At 42.2% G+C, this 16422-nt stretch overlaps 1 protein-coding gene and 1 long non-coding RNA gene across 2 annotated transcripts; one reads left to right on the top strand and one right to left on the bottom strand.

Annotated features, from left to right (window-relative positions):
• Positions 1 to 873: 873 nt before the first annotated feature.
• On the bottom strand, positions 874 to 6288 carry LOC142012819 (uncharacterized). The gene is made up of 5 exons (XR_012645470.1): positions 5933 to 6288; positions 4872 to 4944; positions 4617 to 4730; positions 3092 to 3146; positions 874 to 1154 (listed from the first exon to the last, which is right to left on the bottom strand). It is a non-coding gene; the product is annotated as an uncharacterized LOC142012819 (long non-coding RNA).
• Positions 6289 to 6607: 319 nt separating this feature from the next.
• THAP9 (THAP domain containing 9) lies at positions 6608 to 15972 on the top strand. The gene is made up of 5 exons (XM_074992016.1): positions 6608 to 6817; positions 8427 to 8622; positions 10475 to 10781; positions 11861 to 12011; positions 13642 to 15972. The coding sequence occupies exons 1-5, from the start codon at positions 6738 to 6740 to the stop codon at positions 15587 to 15589; spliced, it is 2682 nt and encodes an 893-aa protein (XP_074848117.1). The 5' UTR covers positions 6608 to 6737; the 3' UTR covers positions 15590 to 15972.
• The last annotated feature ends 450 nt before the right edge of the window (positions 15973 to 16422 follow it).

Below are 16422 nucleotides of genomic sequence, written 5' to 3'. Positions count from 1 at the left end.
ATGAATGTGCCAGACTAGGGGAGGTCAATACTGGCTAGCACTAGTCTACCACATTGTGTGCTTACTCATCAGTGGAAGCTATTAGGGGTAAATTAGAGCTAAACAGCCCAGAACGTGGACAGCCTGGACTGATGGCTGTAAACAAACTATAGGAGTACAGGACTTTAGCCACACCCATCACAAACAGTCACAGGCTTAACTAAAATCATGACAATGTATGGATGTTACTGGAAGATGGGTAGTGGAACAGAGGTTGAACACGTACAGCTCTTCTGTAAGCTCCCCTGGGTTTCTGATCTGGGACCCAACTTCACTACCAAAACAGTCTGCTCTTCGCTATAGAACATAAGATCCAGGCCTCAACTAAAAGCTGGGGGCAGCTGGCCCTCTTGACTGTAGCTTGCCTCTCCAAAGCAATAAGACCTGAAGGCAAGACAAGCCCCACCCAGCAAGTGCAAAGCATTTTTAAATCACCTGTACTGGGGTAAGCAAGTAGGATCTGCCATTTTCACATTTCTCTCTAGGCTGAGCATTATTTGTGACCAGAAGTGGGAAAAGTACTTGAGTGAGAGTACAGCTGCAGGGTGTGTGTGTTAAAATACAAGCCAGCACTGTCCCTCTGGAAAACTACTTGAGTGGAAACACACACACAGACAGTACTCAAGTATCCAGAAGTGAAAGCAGCTCCACCTTTACTTTATCCAAAAATATTACTTCTTTTGCCACTTCTATTTGTGACTATTAGCATGATTACACAGGTGAAGACAGATGTGTTTCCTAACCTAAGCCTAATAACTGCTTTTAGTTATCCATGTCTGAAACGTTATATTAGAACCATGAAGTCATAAGTAAAGCCAACACGCCAAATTTTAATGCAAGAGTACTGCATATTTATTACCAAACACAAATGAAGAGGCATTTATAATAGCAACCAAAACCAGGCTCTAAATACTTGCAGGTTGCAGTTGAAACAGTATTTTAAAGAGACTGATTTCTTGCCTTGACAACTACAATTTCCATTAAGAAAGAGCATTACAAAAAGTAGTCTAGATGCCAATAGCCTTCTCAATGGAAGAGAGGAAGCAAATTGAACAATTTTCAAGCATCTTCATTATAGATGACATTCAGATGTCACAGACATGGTTTATAGTTACCTAGAAGGTAAAAAAACAAAACAAAACAAACCCAGCATATTAAATCTTTGACAATATTGATACATTCATTTATTGACTATTAACATCTACTTCTGTATAATGTTAGGCGTTCTATGCCCACAGCTTCAGGTATATTTCAAAAATGTTCTTAAGTTCCCCAGGCCTAAAAACAGCTCTGTGTAAACTTGTCACCCCCCCCCCCCCCCCGCCCCCAACAGTAAGGTCAGCTTACTGAATGAATTTCGTCACCCATTTTCTCACCAAGGCTGCTTCTACACATGCCACCTCCCATCAGTCAAAGTGGGGCACTTATTTAAGCATGACTGGGTGGACATCCTAGTTGTGGTTGTAATAGGAGGTGAGGGTTTTACTGTTCTATAGGCAGAGCTTAGTAACTTTGGGCTGCTTCTACATGTGCTACCTCCCATCAGCGGTGGCATGGTAATGGAGGTGCTAATACACATATTCAATGCATCTTGAGCATTGTGGTGGCTGCACAGATTTTCAAGTGCAGACTTTGCATTGCAGATGGACAGTGTAGATGAGGGGCAGTAAAACCCTCACCTCCTATTACAACTACAACTAGGATGTCCACCCAGTTGTATTTAAACAATACTTCGTTTTTCTAGAAAAAAAATGGACTTTAAAACAGCTTTCAGAAATCACCCCTTATGTAGTTTTAAATTATCCCATTATTTCCAAGACTTGATATATGAACACACACAGTATTATATAAACAAATAATTCTCAAGTTACAGTATTAGCAATGCCACTGAGAAAAAGGAAACTAAAAACACCTAAGAAACATGACAGATCTAACAAAAGTCAAAAGGAATTCAGATTCAGAAAAGGTCAGATTCAAGCTATTTGCACCGACATACTATAGAACATCTCAATAGACCAATGGTTTTCAACCAGTGTGTCACAAGAACTAAGTGCACTCCAGAAATTTCTTCCATTTCCCCTCCCTTCAGCTCTAAGCAGGGGAGAAAGTTGATGAAATTTCATGGCACATTTAAGTGGGATTGTAACACAGAGAGGGAGCTGTGCTAGTCTATATACTATTAAAACAAAAAGCGGTCAAGTAGCACTTTAAAGACTAGCAAAATAATTTATTAGGTGAGCTTTCGTGGGACAGACCCACTTCAGACCACAGCCATACCAGAACAGACTCAATATTTAAGAGACAGAGAACCAAAAAACCATAATCAAAGACAAAAAACAAGGTGAGCAAATCAGAGAGTTGGGGGGAGGTCAAGAATCAGATTAAGCCAAGTATGCAGACAAGCCCCTATAGTGTCTCAGAAAATTGAGCCAGGATGGGAATTGTCTGAGTCACTATAGGGGCTCATCTGCATACTTGGCTTAATCTAATTCTTGACCTACCCCCCCCCCCATTCTGATTTGCTCACCTTGATCATTTATTTTTTTTCTGATTTGTCCTCTTCGATTACAGTTTTCAGTTCTCTGTGCCTTAAATATTGAGTCTGTTCTGGTCTGGCTATGGTCTGAAGAAGTGGGTCTGTCCCACAAAAGCTCACCTAAAAAAATTATTTTGCTAGTCTTTAAAGTGCTACTTGACTTTTTTTTATTATTATTATTATTATTATTATTATTATTATTATTATTAAAGTGGGATTGTTAATCATCTCTCTCTTTCTCCCCTTCCTCCCACCACAGAGAGTGGAAGGGAGGAGAAGATTCCCAGCTGGCACAGGGTTGGTCAATTTCTCCTCGTAGAAACTTCAAAGGCCATGACATTTTTGAGCAATTGATTTAGCCGGAAAGGAGTGGGTGTGCCGTGGAATTGTTTGTCTCATTGAAGTGTGCTGTGTTAGTAAGAAGGTTGGAAACCACTACAATTAGACTGTTCTAAGATACTTACATACCTATGCACAAACTGAATTAGAGATATTAACAAAAGTGATAAAGTTTACCAAAATGTCAGCGCGTGCAGTCAAGATGGTCTGTCTTTCAGTTTGAAAAGCAATACTAGGAAGAGAAACAAGAAGTTCTTTTGTTATGTTTATAAAAGAAAAATTAAAGAAGTTATTTTACATCTTTTAAAAAGCTTTTGATAGTCATGTGCAGATTAAATCTCAGTTTTGAGTTTTTTACCTCATGCCCTCATCCCAGTAAACACTAATCACAATGAGTCATGATGTGAACAGCAGTGAAGGTTTTAATCATTGGACAGTAGGCAAAAAACACATAAAACAAATTTACCATATTCATCTTGCAAATCTTTAAGCCTAACTCACTATGCACATTGAATAGCAACAGAGAGGTAGATGTGTTAGTCTGTATTCAAACAAAAACATGCAGGCAGTCAAGAAAATAATTTATTAGTTGACAAGCTTTCATGGGGCAGACCCACTTCCTCAGACCTGGAGATATGAAGAAGTGGGTCTGCCCCATGAAAGTTCATCACCTATGAATTATTCTGTTAGTCTTTAAAGTGCTACTTGACTACTTGTTTGTTTCACTATGCATGGTTTGCCAATTCCCAATCAATTTCTAAAGCTGACAAAAAAAAAATATACTTTTTACAAGAAAACTGAGTTAATTATTCTCTAATCACATTTAAAATCCAGGGCTTTCTAAGGTTATTTTAGGGTTTTACTTCAATAGTTTAAAAGTGAAAATATTAATTCACTTACCCCACACCCAACAGAATTTGTACTCCCTAGATCATTAACCAGGGTGTAAGCAAATTTTATCTGCTCAAAGCAGGAGTAGGCTTGTCTCCCCCACTGGCCTCAGAAGATACTTTTGGGTGTAGGATACAAGGGATTCTACCACTGCAGCTACCAATACAAGGTAAAAAGAATTGAAAGAGATCAGATGCCTCTTTTCTTTGATGTCTGGTACTTAATGTACACTCACAGGAGTAGCTCTAAAAGTAACAAGCAGTCTTGTAGCATGTTAAAAGACTAACATATATATTAAGTCATGAGCTTTTGTGGGTAAGATCCACTTCTTCAGATGACTGGATCTGAAGAAGTGGGTCTTATCCACAAAACCTCATGACCTAATTAATGTGTTAGTTCATTAAAGTGCTATAGCACTGCTTGTTACTTATTTTGACAAAAATTAGGTCACTTGGAGTGGGGGAAAAACCTGCATACGACTGACATAGTTGCACCTGCAGTGGGGTTGTTGGTGCAGTTATGTCAACAAGAGGGGGTTTCTCTCAACATAAACAGAATTTATGGGGATGTGATATTTGTACACTGACAGGAAAGACTTCCTTTGTGTAGGCATAGCCTGGACTAGCAGAAGTAAACATTAGTGAAAGGGGAATCAACTGATCTGAAAAAGGCAGTTGCTAAAGTGAGCAAAGGGGCTAGATATCTAACCAAGGAGGAGATGAATAGTGCCCAATATTTCTTCTTCATATCTCCCAATTCCAGCACCATCAGCAATTCTCCCAGCAACACCAGACATAAGAGGGATACTTACACTCAACATCGGCAATTTATAGTCCCTGGCCCTGCCAGCTTCTTGCAATTCACTGCTAAGTTATCAAATCCTTCCTTTAGCAGTTTAGACTTTTATGGAAAGTGATACCCCATCCTAGAGAAATTAGATGAATAAAAGTATTTGGTTCTCACTTTTAAACAGATTTCAATTATAGAAGTCACCAATAATCTTTCAGATATTAGAGTAATTAAGGAATTTAGTTATACTTCAAAAATTACTTAGTGAAACCCTCACCTGCATAATAGATACTTAACATGAACATTCAGATTCCAAGCTTGTCTGGCAGATCTTGTCTGCAGAATTACTCCTAAAGGAATAAGAACATATATTCAAATAACAATTTTTCCCCCACAGAACTACACCAACCTAAAAAGGTGATACATTACTAGCAAGATTTGCGGAAGTAAGATTACTAGCTTTACTCAGCCTCCCACTTAAGTTAGATCTGCACATTATGTTACTTTAAAAAAAAAACAAACAAAAAAACACACATATCCTCATTCAAACTGATATTAATCACAGCAGATCATGATGTGAACAGCAGTGAAAGTTTTAATCACTGGATATGTGTCATTAAGTGATCAGTAGGCAGCACTTACCATTCTTGTTTGAACTAACACTTTACTTAAGCTTGCTTAAGAAAACAGCAGATGACAGAAATATGACAAACATTTCACTATGTTATGGCTTAGGTCCATTTTACAGTGGACAGGTTTTACATTACAAAAGCCACAGTAAAATACTGTGTATCCTTATAGTATTAAGTGTGGGCAGCAAGTTAATGACCACAGTGACACTTGCACCCACAATGCTGGTTCTTATGGTCAAGGCTAGCACGAGCCAAAGCTGAAGGGAAGAGTCCACTAGTACTGCTTGCAAGGTACTACTATGGGGAGAGAGCTTCAGGCTGAATTAGTTCATAAATAGTTCAGTACTGAATAACACCAACACAGCAAGTTCTTGCTGACATTCACTGTCACACTTCTTTTTACCCATTCATGCTACAGGCTGATCAAGGTTCCTCATTTGTCCAAAAAAGGAAAAAGTGAATTCCAGCAAGTTTTTGAATTCTTACACCAAACACACCGATTCTGAACCTGTCCTCCCCTTACACTTTGCTACTATTAACCCTTAAGAGAGATCTGCAGAACAGTAATGCTCACTCACCCAACTGGCTACTGGATCTACAGCGAGCGTGCCTAACACAGCGCAGGGGACATGAGCAATGCATGGCTTGCTTCCGGCAGAGCACTTAAAGGTTAATCTAAGCCCTCCTGGGGCACTAAAGCACTTACACTGGGACTCTTCCCTGCAAAGCAGGCGGCACTGGCGCCGCGCGTGGCAGCGCTCATTTTGGGCTGCACCACGCGGGACAAAGGCAGGGGCGAGGCTGGCGTCCGTCAGCGACAGCTCCGAACTCTTCCAGCAGCTGGCAAACCGCCACTGCAGGGTGGGGGGCGCTAGCCTGCCTGTTCCCCGCCACCAAGGCCCGGCAACCCAAGGCCTACAGGAGTGAGGCAGGCCGGGCCCGTGCAGAACGGCTGCCCCAGGGCCCATGCTGGTCCTTGGAGACTAGGCGGCCTCGCAGCGAGACCCCAGCGCCCTACAGCAACGGAAGTAAAAAGAACCCCTCAGCACGCGGGCACGACCAGTAACCAAGAAAGCACCTCCCCTCCAAAGAACGCCGCTCCCATTGGATCAAAGCTACGCGGGTTCTATTTGGCCGCTGCCTCCTCCGTTGCCGTTTCTCATTGGTTCACCTCTCCCACCCCCACCCCTCAATTCTCTCGTTCCGCATCAGCAGGTGGGGAGGGGGGGCGTTTCGCTTCAACGCTGGCGCCGAGGTGCGGCCGGCAGAACGCAGGGAGGACGGCAACCAATGAAAGGCTCCCTTACGTAGGCTACAGCGAACGAAACAAAAAAAGAGCGAGAACCAATCGGAAAGTGCAGAGAGGAGGCGCTCACCAATCCGAAGGCGCCATCCAGCGCCGGCCGTGACAGGGAGCGCTCCCTGGTGTTGGGTGACATGGTGGCACTTGGCCGCCCGCCACAGTTAGGACGTGGCCGGGGCTGCTCGTAGTCCTCCCTCGCGCTCGGACCATGACCCGCAGCTGCTCCGCTTTGGGCTGCACCACGCGGGACAACGGGCTGAGCCGGAAGCGAGGCATCTCCTTCCACCAGTGAGTGGGGCGGGGCCGCCTCAGCCGCGGCCTCTGGCGGTGGGGGACACTGCCGGGGTCCCCCTCAGCCCCGCGCGGGCACGTCAAACCGCCACGCGCGCGCGCGCCCGTCGGACCCGTGCGATCGCCCCTCCCCCCACCCCCAACGTGAGCGGCGTGCCCGAGGGGGATAATTGGCACGTGCTATGTACGGCGGGGAGGGAGTTTGCTTCCTTAGCGCGCGGCGGCTGTCCGAGCTCCCTCATCGCTCGCGCGCTGGCGCGTGAAACGCACACACCAGGCATCATCACCGCCAGCCTGGCGTGAGGCGACCTTCCGTGCTGTGTTTGGAAGGAGGCTGGAAGTCTCTGACCCCAGGAGCTGGTGCCCGGCTGGCGCGGAGTCGAGGGCTGTAGCTCTGCAGAGCCCCGTGTTTAAATAAACACTGCGTTTAAATAAAAATGAGGATTTTATTGCAAATGTCCGAGGGGCGGGGGTGTAGGGAGGAAATCATGAGGGAACCTGCGTCTGCTAAGAAAAGAAATCTCAGGCTTTTCAGTTCTCCCTCACAGGGAGGTTTGGTTTCGAGGTCTTGATCTAATACATTAAAACAAAAATGCAACACCTTCCCTCCAGTGCAAAAAAAGAATGTTCCCAGCTTAGTGTTTAGTGTCAGCAAGCCCCGGCACGGGTGCCAGGAACAGCACACAAGCTGATTTTCATTGGCACATACCGAGCCATGCCACCCGTGGATTAACAAAAGACTGACTAATGCTACAAACCATCACATAAATGGTAAAGCTCTGCATCTTTATTTATCAACAAAGTTGTAAATATGACTGTTAGTGACTTTGGAAAGTATCACCGGCACTCAGGTCCCATATAGAGGTTGGAAAGTTTGCTGACCCCTGCACTAATAGATTTAGCTTTGTTCTGTGTCTGGGTCAGCATCCTTTCTGAGGTGGTATGCCAATTTACAACAGCTTCATTAATAAATAAAGATGCAGAGCTTTATTGTTTAGGTGGTGATTGGTAGCATTAGCTGATCTTTAGTTAATCCAAAGGCAGCATGGCTTTGGGCAAGCTCCAAGCTGCATGGGGGAAGGAGGAGCAGGGTTCAGCTCCTGCCTTGGGTGCCAATGAAAATTAGCTTGTGTGCCACTCTTGGCACCTGTGCCAGGGGTTGCTGACCTTTGTTCTATATAGTTTTATGCTGCTTCATAAGCTTTGTTTTGTAGCAGCTGCTAGGTCTATGTAAGTATTATAAATTAGTAAGAAATTGTTTATAGATACCGTGTTTGTAAGAAGTTTTGGCCATTAGAAAGTTAGGTGTGTCTGCAGTTTCATTTAGATGTGTGAATGTGGATGTATGTGCAATGGAATCAGTCCCTGAAGCCAGCCTGTCTGGATGACCAGCTACAGGAAGCACCTTGATGGCCGGAGAATAATACGAGCAGAGCCCTGCAAAAGAATCCACCCAAGAAAAAGAAAGAGGCCACATTAAGGGAAGATCAAAGTCCCAACTGTTGTTAGCTGATGACTCATGATCATAAAGACTATGTCTGTGGGGCACCCTAACCTTGAAATAAGCTACACAATTTGTGCTAAGAGATCTTTGCTTATGTTTCAGGTTCCCCACTGATGCCATACAGCGTACAAAATGGATCCATGCTGTTAATCGAGCAGACCCCAAAAGCAAAAAGGTTTGGATTCCAGGACCTGGTGCCATATTGTGTTCCAGGCATTTTGCAGAAGACGACTTTGAATCATATGGCATGAGACGGAAACTGAAGAAAGGAGCTGTACCTTCTCTTTTTCAGTATAAGGTAGTCAACACTGTAATTGCATTGAAAGTTCTTTTTAACAGCTTGGAAACACATTAGAAACCTGGAAGACAAATGCTAAAATGACTTGGAAAAGTGCTTTGCAACTTGTATTGTTGTAAGGGTACAGCAACACAAATTGAAACTTCTTAGTATATTTTATGCTGTCTCACAAATACCCTGAAAGGGGCTGGCCCTGGGGTGGGGTGGGAGGTAGGAAAACAGTTATTCTGTATAAAAGCAATTTGAATACATTTAAATACATTGCTGGTGTTAGTGTTCTTTTAGTTTAAACTTGAATAACTCTCATTCTGTTAACAGCTCTTTTGAACCTTCTCTTGATTAGGACAAAACCTTGTATTTTTATTATAGGGCAACTACATTTGAGACAGTTTTATCATGATCACTCAAATCTAGGTAATGATTCCCTTTCAAGCCCATGAAAAGTAAAAATACAACAATCTTGTTATTGTATATTTTTCTCATTTATATTTACATATTTATTCTAATAGGATTTCATGCCTATTGGGAGTGGTGGATGTTTGAAGGATGGTACTATAATCCTGCTTAACAGAAGGGTGATCTTTTGGCTAAAACCAGATACAGCATTGTGAGATTGAATTCATGAGTTTTGAAAAGTGTTTTGATATCTGCAGTTTGGAGAGAGTGAGTGTGTGTAATATATAATGTGCACAAAGAGTAGTATAACAGTAATATCTGTTTAATCAGTTGTGGAAATTATATGTTCTTTGCATTTACATGAGGCCATTTACAACACAAGCATTTCTGATAAATAATGGTAGGAAGACTCTGACAGTTGAACTTTTGGAATTGAATTGCATTGTAACTTCTGCCTCTCTCACACTTTTCTTGTAATAATCAGCTTCTGTCTTACAGGACTGGGCCTGGCTCCTTGTTTTGGGCACTGCAACCTGGCATAGGCCTGTTTTGGGTGTGAGAGGTATACGGGGCAGTTACCCCTGGTCCCAGCATTTCAAAGGGGCCAAGAGCTTCAGCTGCCACTGCCAAAGCAGCAGCAACGGCAGCTGGAACTCCAGAACCCTTTGAAACGCTGTGGGCCGTGCAGCCCTGAGGGAGTGCAAGGGGGACCGAGAGCTGACTGCTTTAAGCTGCACTGTTGGCCCCACCCCTTATGGGGCAGGGAGCTGGGACCCTCCTCCTACCCTGCTTCCAAGACCACTGCCTGGCACGTGCACTCTTAGCGGCTCTCAGGTTTGATCTGGGGGCTTCTCCAGCATAAGGAAGGGTTGGCTGTGTCAAATCTGAGTGAGTGCCATTGTGGCTTGGTACATGGGATGGCAACAGGTCTGGGACTAAACCTGAATAGCACTATGATCTCATGTGCCAGGTTGCAGCACCTGGACTGGGGAGCCGGGTCCTGCCCTATAGCACTTGGGCTGCCACTGCAGAGTAAATGAGGGACAGGCTCACTCTCTAACTATCACCCTTGCCCCCTGGGGCTACTCTTTGCACTGGGCCGGAATCATGTCTGAGATCCAAGATGGAGGGTACATATATGTAGCAATGGTGACCCCTTAGTAAAAGTCTCTGAATCACTGATTTAGATTGTTGGGATCTGATTGCATCATTTTTGTTCTGTGCAGTATCTTGAGACAATGATATCCTTATGCCAGAAAAAATTTTACGGTACCCAGCATTCAGGTATGACCAGGGAGAGAAAGTGTCCAAGAAGACCCTACCTAGAAATATAAACACTTCCTGTTTTTCTGTTAATATAACTAAGAATCTGGCTTTCATTATTTCACTGTAGTTGTACATTTTTTTTCAAGTACTTTTCCCAATAGCAATTCTCATATTCTTTTCTGCATTGTAGGATCGTTGGAGTACATATCTTAGAAATAGAAGATCACAGAAAACATTAAAGCAGCCGCTCTCATATAATTCTCCCGATGAGGAGGTCGTTACTGCCGATCACAACTATAGCTTAAAGATGCCTGCAACAGCTGCCAAACAGCAGACAGAAGTGAAAAAAATAGTACAGTTGCCTACAAAGAAATTTACTGCAGTACGAAGGTGTCCCTCATATCGAGGACAAAAGATCTTTAGTGTAATCAATGAGCTTGCAAAGAAGAAACTGCTCTGTGAAGACGATGTGAGTCTGCTGCAGGCCCAATTTTCAGGTAATAAGGGCATTGGTTAGACAGTAAACTCTCCAGTGCAGGGACTACATCTTTTCAGTGCATTCCACACTGGGGGGTCCTGATTTCAGCTGCGGGGCTTATAGGCTGTATTGTAATAGTTTAAAAAATAAGAACTATCACCAAAGTCTTTCTCTTGAAGATGCTAAATCTCAAATTGGTTACTAAAGTTACACAATATGGGCCTGATTCTCCGATGTATTTAGCTTCCTCAGGTCATACTGAGATCAAGATGAACTGAGGTGTGGCCACCTTAGTGGACTGGACCCCAGAACAGTGTGTTATGTGAGGTACTATGCTTTATTGCCTAATCATGTTAAGCTTTAAGAGATTCAAACTTGAATCTAAGTAATGTCTTTAGTAAGGGAATCTTGTATTCTCTCTCACTCAGAAAGTGTTTATTTTGATAATATGAGAGAAAAATCACTTTAATCTTGACCTGGGTCATGAATTGTAATGTATTCATATAGAACTTTTTGTACACTATTCATATATATTCATATAGAACTTTTCATCTATAAATCTCAGAGCAGATTTTTGAAGCTAAGTCAGGGACAGCATAGATCTTCTATGAATGGAGTCACATTTCATCTTTCTCCATTAGAAGGATATTCACTGTGATGTGGGTCCTTAAAGACAGTGAAGCATTATGGTATCAGGAAAATAGGGGCTATCTGTTTTGTTAGTAGCGTTACATATTAAGTGCCTCGAAGTTTATGTAGTAGACAAATAACTCAGGAGAAGACAAAATACACTACAACACCCAGAGGAGGCTAGCTCAAGGGATGGAATTTTGGCACGGGCTGGATGGATTTCGTTCCCTATGCCCTTTCTGTAGCAGAGAGGGAACACAGTAATGAAATTGTATTTTGCTTTATTGCAATAAAACTGCTTGAATGATGGCCCTTATGCTTGTGCCTTGTCCAACACAACCTATTCTTATTGTGCATCTTGTGCCTTGCAATATAGAGGTGTTTTTCATCTCAGTTAAATGAAGAATTAAAAAAAAAAACTGTTCACACTTCTTACCAAAGCTAATCTGTATTTTTATTTTGTCCCAGATTTGCTCTGGGAGTCATACAACTGGAGACAGAGGACCGAGTACTCCACAGAAATGAGGCAGTTTGCCTGTACGCTCCACCTCTATAATAGTAAGGCCTATGATCATGTCAGGAGGAATTTTCCCTTGCCTCATCCTTCTAGCCTGACAAAGTGAGTATTTATTCACATTATCTCAAATTATACTTCCAGCTTGTCTTATAATAAGTAAAAGGTGGGATAATCAGAGTGGAGATATAAAAAAACAGTTCAACCTGAAATCTAAATTATTGTCTTGCATTTTTATTATTTGTGGCAAAAAAACTAAACAGAATACACTGTGATTGTTACAGAAATATTAACTCATATCAGAGGGAATGGTATTGTGGGAGAGCAGAATCTGTGCAGAACAATTACACCATCATAAAGTAACACATCAAAGGACTAAATTTAAAGTAGCAGAGATATTAAAGAGCATGCTCCATTCTTCTGAGTGAATGACCAACAGGGAAGGAAGATGTCAAGTGCTTGACTGTTTGAAATCCGTGCTGATTTTAGCATATAATACAAAAAGGGAATAAATTCTAAAATGCTTGAATTTTCATGACTATTTACATAGTGCCATGGGTCTACATGGCACTTTGCAAACTCAAGCATGACCATGTCCCTGACATGAGGCATTTGCAGTCTAAGATTCAGATCCTTATCCTGCTAAAGTCAGTAGGAAGAGTCCCACTGCTTTCAACAGGAGGATGACGGGGACAAATATTAGATAGAAGACGAACTATGAAGATCAGTCCTGCAAAAGGGAGCAGACCGCACTAGAAGAGATCAGTGTCCACCTTTAGAGCATTGTGTGCAGCTCTGGTCACCCAGAAGTTAGGTGTAGTTCAGATAAGGGAAATGAGAAAGATAAGAGGCATGGAAAAAACTTCCCTGCAAGGAAAGATGGAAAAGATTAGGATTGTTCTCATTATGAAGATGCATACGAGTGGACGTGCTTAAAAGTATATGAAAGAATGAATGTTACAGAGGAAGGAGATCAGATGTTTGTTTTCTCCTTGTCTTACATAACACAAGAACAGGGAAACAATGAAGGTACAAAGTCAAAACTTACTGAAGGAAATACATTTTTTATAACAACGAGTGTAGAATTCATTGCCACAGGAAGTCATTGATTATTTCATAAGATTGTGTTGGACACCCAAAGAATTCATGAGAAGCTATTGGACATCCAAAAAAGTTTTGGAGGGGATAAAAATCTCATGCTTTAGGATTTAACCAGTCTCCACTTATCAGAAATCATAATGAGACCTACATATGGATAGATAATCTCATATCTGGTTACTATGGGGTTTTTTTGGACGTCATCTGACACGTTACTGAACTAAATGGGCCACAAATCTGATTTAGTAGGGCAATTCTTGTGTTCCTGTGTAATGAGAGGTGCCCAAGTAAAAGTACTAAATATAACGGGGGAAATAGGGCAGAAGCTGTTCCAAGATTACAAGACAGTATGAAAAAATATGTGAGAAATGGTACTGGCAATAAAGGGAAATTGCAAAGAATGCCAGAGCATCAGGCAGGTGGAGGGGAAAATGAAAGTTGGATTATAGGAAAGTACTGTTATATTTCAGGCTGCAAAGCTTCTCTTCCAGATAGGTCTTATTATTTTATAAGTAGATGCTATGTATTTTAATTTGCATTGAAATGCAGTGATCACTTTACTAAGTCCTGTCTGTTAGCAGTTTCCCCATACCCCTTAGATTATAGCTTTTGATCATTTCTATCATCTCTCTTCCAGCTGGTTGTCTAATGATGAAGGTAATCCAGGTTTCAGCAGCAGTATTTTCTTCCACCTTCAGCAGAGAGTAGAGCGAGGAGAACAGGCATACCGGTACTGCTCACTGATGATAGAAGCTATGGCTCTCAAGAAACAGCTGGAGTGGGACCCCGTGACTCGACGTCTGGTTGGGTTTGTAGACCTAGGTGCAGGAGCACTTGATGCTGATGAAGCACCACTTGCCTCAGAAGCCATAGTCCTAATGGCAGTAGGTGTTCTTGGTCACTGGCGAGCTCCCCTGGGTTATTTCTTTGTCAATGGAACCTCTGGGCGTTTACTAGCTCAACTGCTTTGTCAGGCCATCAGCAAGCTGACCAGCATAGGTGTCACAGTTCTCTCCGTCACATCTGCTGCCACTGCTCATGGTGTTGAGATGGCAAAGTCGCTGGGCATACGTATTGATATCAACAATATGCAGAGCACTTTTCAGCATCCTCACCATGCCACTCATCAGATCACATACTTCTTTGATGCTTGTCATTTGCTCCTGTTAATAAGGAATGTGTTTCAGTGCTTTCATAGGATACGGTTCATTAATGAAACAGCTCACTGGCAGCACATAGTGGATCTAGTGACTCTGCCAAAGAAGGAATTACTGCATATTAGTGACAGATTATCAGGCAGCTGCAGAAATAGTGAAAGTTGTCACTTAAGGGTGAACTACACAGCACAGCTGTTCAGTGAAAGCGTAAGTGGGGCACTGGAGTCTCTTCAGCTGTTGGGTCTGTCTTCTTTTCAGAACTGCAGTGGCACCATCAAATTTGTGCGCTTGATGAGCAATCTGTTTGACCTTTTTCATGGAAGAAGCTGTTTTGGAGCGGGATTGAAAGGGCCCTTGTCCTCTGAAAATTATGCTAAGATAAATTCCCTCTTAACTGAGGTTAAAAATGTCTTTGTTGCATTAACGGATACTTTGGGAAGACATTTTCTGACAGGTAAACATAAATTAGGGTTTGTAGGTTTTTTGCTTAATGCTGAGAGCTTAAAGTGGCTTTACACAAAGTATATATTTCCAAAGAGCATGCCCATCTGCCTCCTGACTTATACATTCAGCCTAGATCATCTGGAATTATTTCTTAGTGCTCTCAGACAAGCATGTGCTAGCAGTGATAACCCTACCTGCATGATGTTCCAGACTGCTTATTGTAAACTGCTGACCAAGTATAATTTGACACCAGGATTACATCAGAATGCTGTTTTAGGTAACGTGAACACCTTAGATGTATCTATTGCTCGTAGGACAGACTTGTCCCTTGATACAATTCATTCTCAGTATGGTCGGAGTTGCACGGAGATTCCATCAACAGACTACCTTTACTGTACAGGCCATATTTCATTTAACTCTATGCTCAGTTATTCATTGACAGATCTGTCGTTATATGCAGAAAGTGTCACCTATGCTGCTGGTTCTGTTGCTGAGAAGTTAGCAGCTGTCGTAAGATGTGAAGCCTGTGTCGCTTCTCTCTTTAGGTCAGATGACAAAACCCTGAAATGGGGTTCACTGTTGTGTATTAAAAAGAGTGGGGGCTGGAGCTTGCCCTCAGAGAGTGTGCATCAGATTGTGACTATTTCTGAGCAAGTCCTAAAAATGCATACAAGAGTGAATAACTGTAATTTACACTGTGAGCAACAGGATATGTATTTAGAACAGAAAATCTTATATGAGTTATCTGAGCAGCATCAACTTTTCTCTGAGTTAAACAATCACCTATTTGATGGGGAGTTGTGCATCAGCAATCACTACACAATGCTGTTAAGGAACATAGTGCAATGTTACTTACAGGTCAGAGCTGAACATGCAAAAAAATGGGGTTTGGAATTCTGTTCTGGAAGGCATAGATGGCAGAGGTTGTCTAGGAAAAAACCATTTTTATCATCATTAAAGACTTATAAACCTTGCCAAAGCTGACCTATGCCATAATTTCATACTGATGTGTTAAATGATGATGGATCTCCCCTTGAGTAGCATCTAGGTAAGGTCTGATACATCAGCACAAGTGTCAGAGAATGGAGGTGCTGTATTTCAGTTAATCTCTTGGCAATATTGTACTCAGGAGTGGCTATTAAAGAGTTTCATAGGAGGATTAGGAGCACTGAATTCCAGTCATGCCTTGGGTTACAAATGGAAATGAGTTTGATCTCTTCCTAAATTCCCATTTATGTAGATTGCACAATCACACTATATTTTAAAACAGCATCTCTGGCAGAACTTGATTACCGAAGCAACTGGAAATCTACAACGAAGGGTCCTGTGGCACCTTACAGACTAACAGAAAAGTTTTGAGCATGAGCTTTCGTGAGCACAGACTTACTTACATGTGCATCTGATGAAGTGAGTCTGTGCTCACAAAAGCTCATGCTCAAAACTTTTCTGTTAGTCTGTAAGGTGCCCCAGGACCCTTCGTTGCTGTTACAGATCCAGACTAACATGGCTACCCCTCCGATACTTGGAAATCTACAGTTTACTCAGATTTTTGGCAAAGGGGCTGGGGGTGGGGGGAAGCTGAATGAGTACTATAGCAGCAGATACCGCTATAGGAATCCAGAAAAAAATTATGCAGAAACACAAAATCTATTTAAAAATAAAGATTTGTACTAAAAACATGTTTGAATTTGTACTATTTACATAATCACTCTGCCTTTCATCCTTTAATTCTACTAAAGACTGGGTATGAAGTACTTCATAAATTACCCTGCTCTGTTCAATGCATCTGAAACATCTGGCACTGGCCGTTGGCAGAA

The sequence above is a fragment of the Carettochelys insculpta genome, chromosome 4 (assembly GCF_033958435.1).
Source record: "Carettochelys insculpta isolate YL-2023 chromosome 4, ASM3395843v1, whole genome shotgun sequence".
Lineage (NCBI taxonomy): Eukaryota > Metazoa > Chordata > Testudines > Carettochelyidae > Carettochelys > Carettochelys insculpta.
The sequence above is the reverse complement of the archived record's forward strand: the minus strand, read 5'-3'. Positions and strand labels throughout refer to the sequence as shown.

What these genes read in the sequence shown, in the direction of transcription:
- THAP9 (XM_074992016.1), top strand. Translation starts at nt 6,738, where the DNA reads ATGACCCGCAGCTGCTCCGCTTTGGGCTGCACCACGCGGGACAACGGG. An exon ending in CGAGGCATCTCCTTCCACCA is followed by an intron (nt 6,818 to 8,426) that starts GTGAGTGGGGCG and finishes CTTATGTTTCAG; the next exon opens with GTTCCCCACTGATGCCATAC. An exon ending in CATCCTTCTAGCCTGACAAA is followed by an intron (nt 12,012 to 13,641) that starts GTGAGTATTTAT and finishes TCTCTCTTCCAG; the next exon opens with CTGGTTGTCTAATGATGAAG.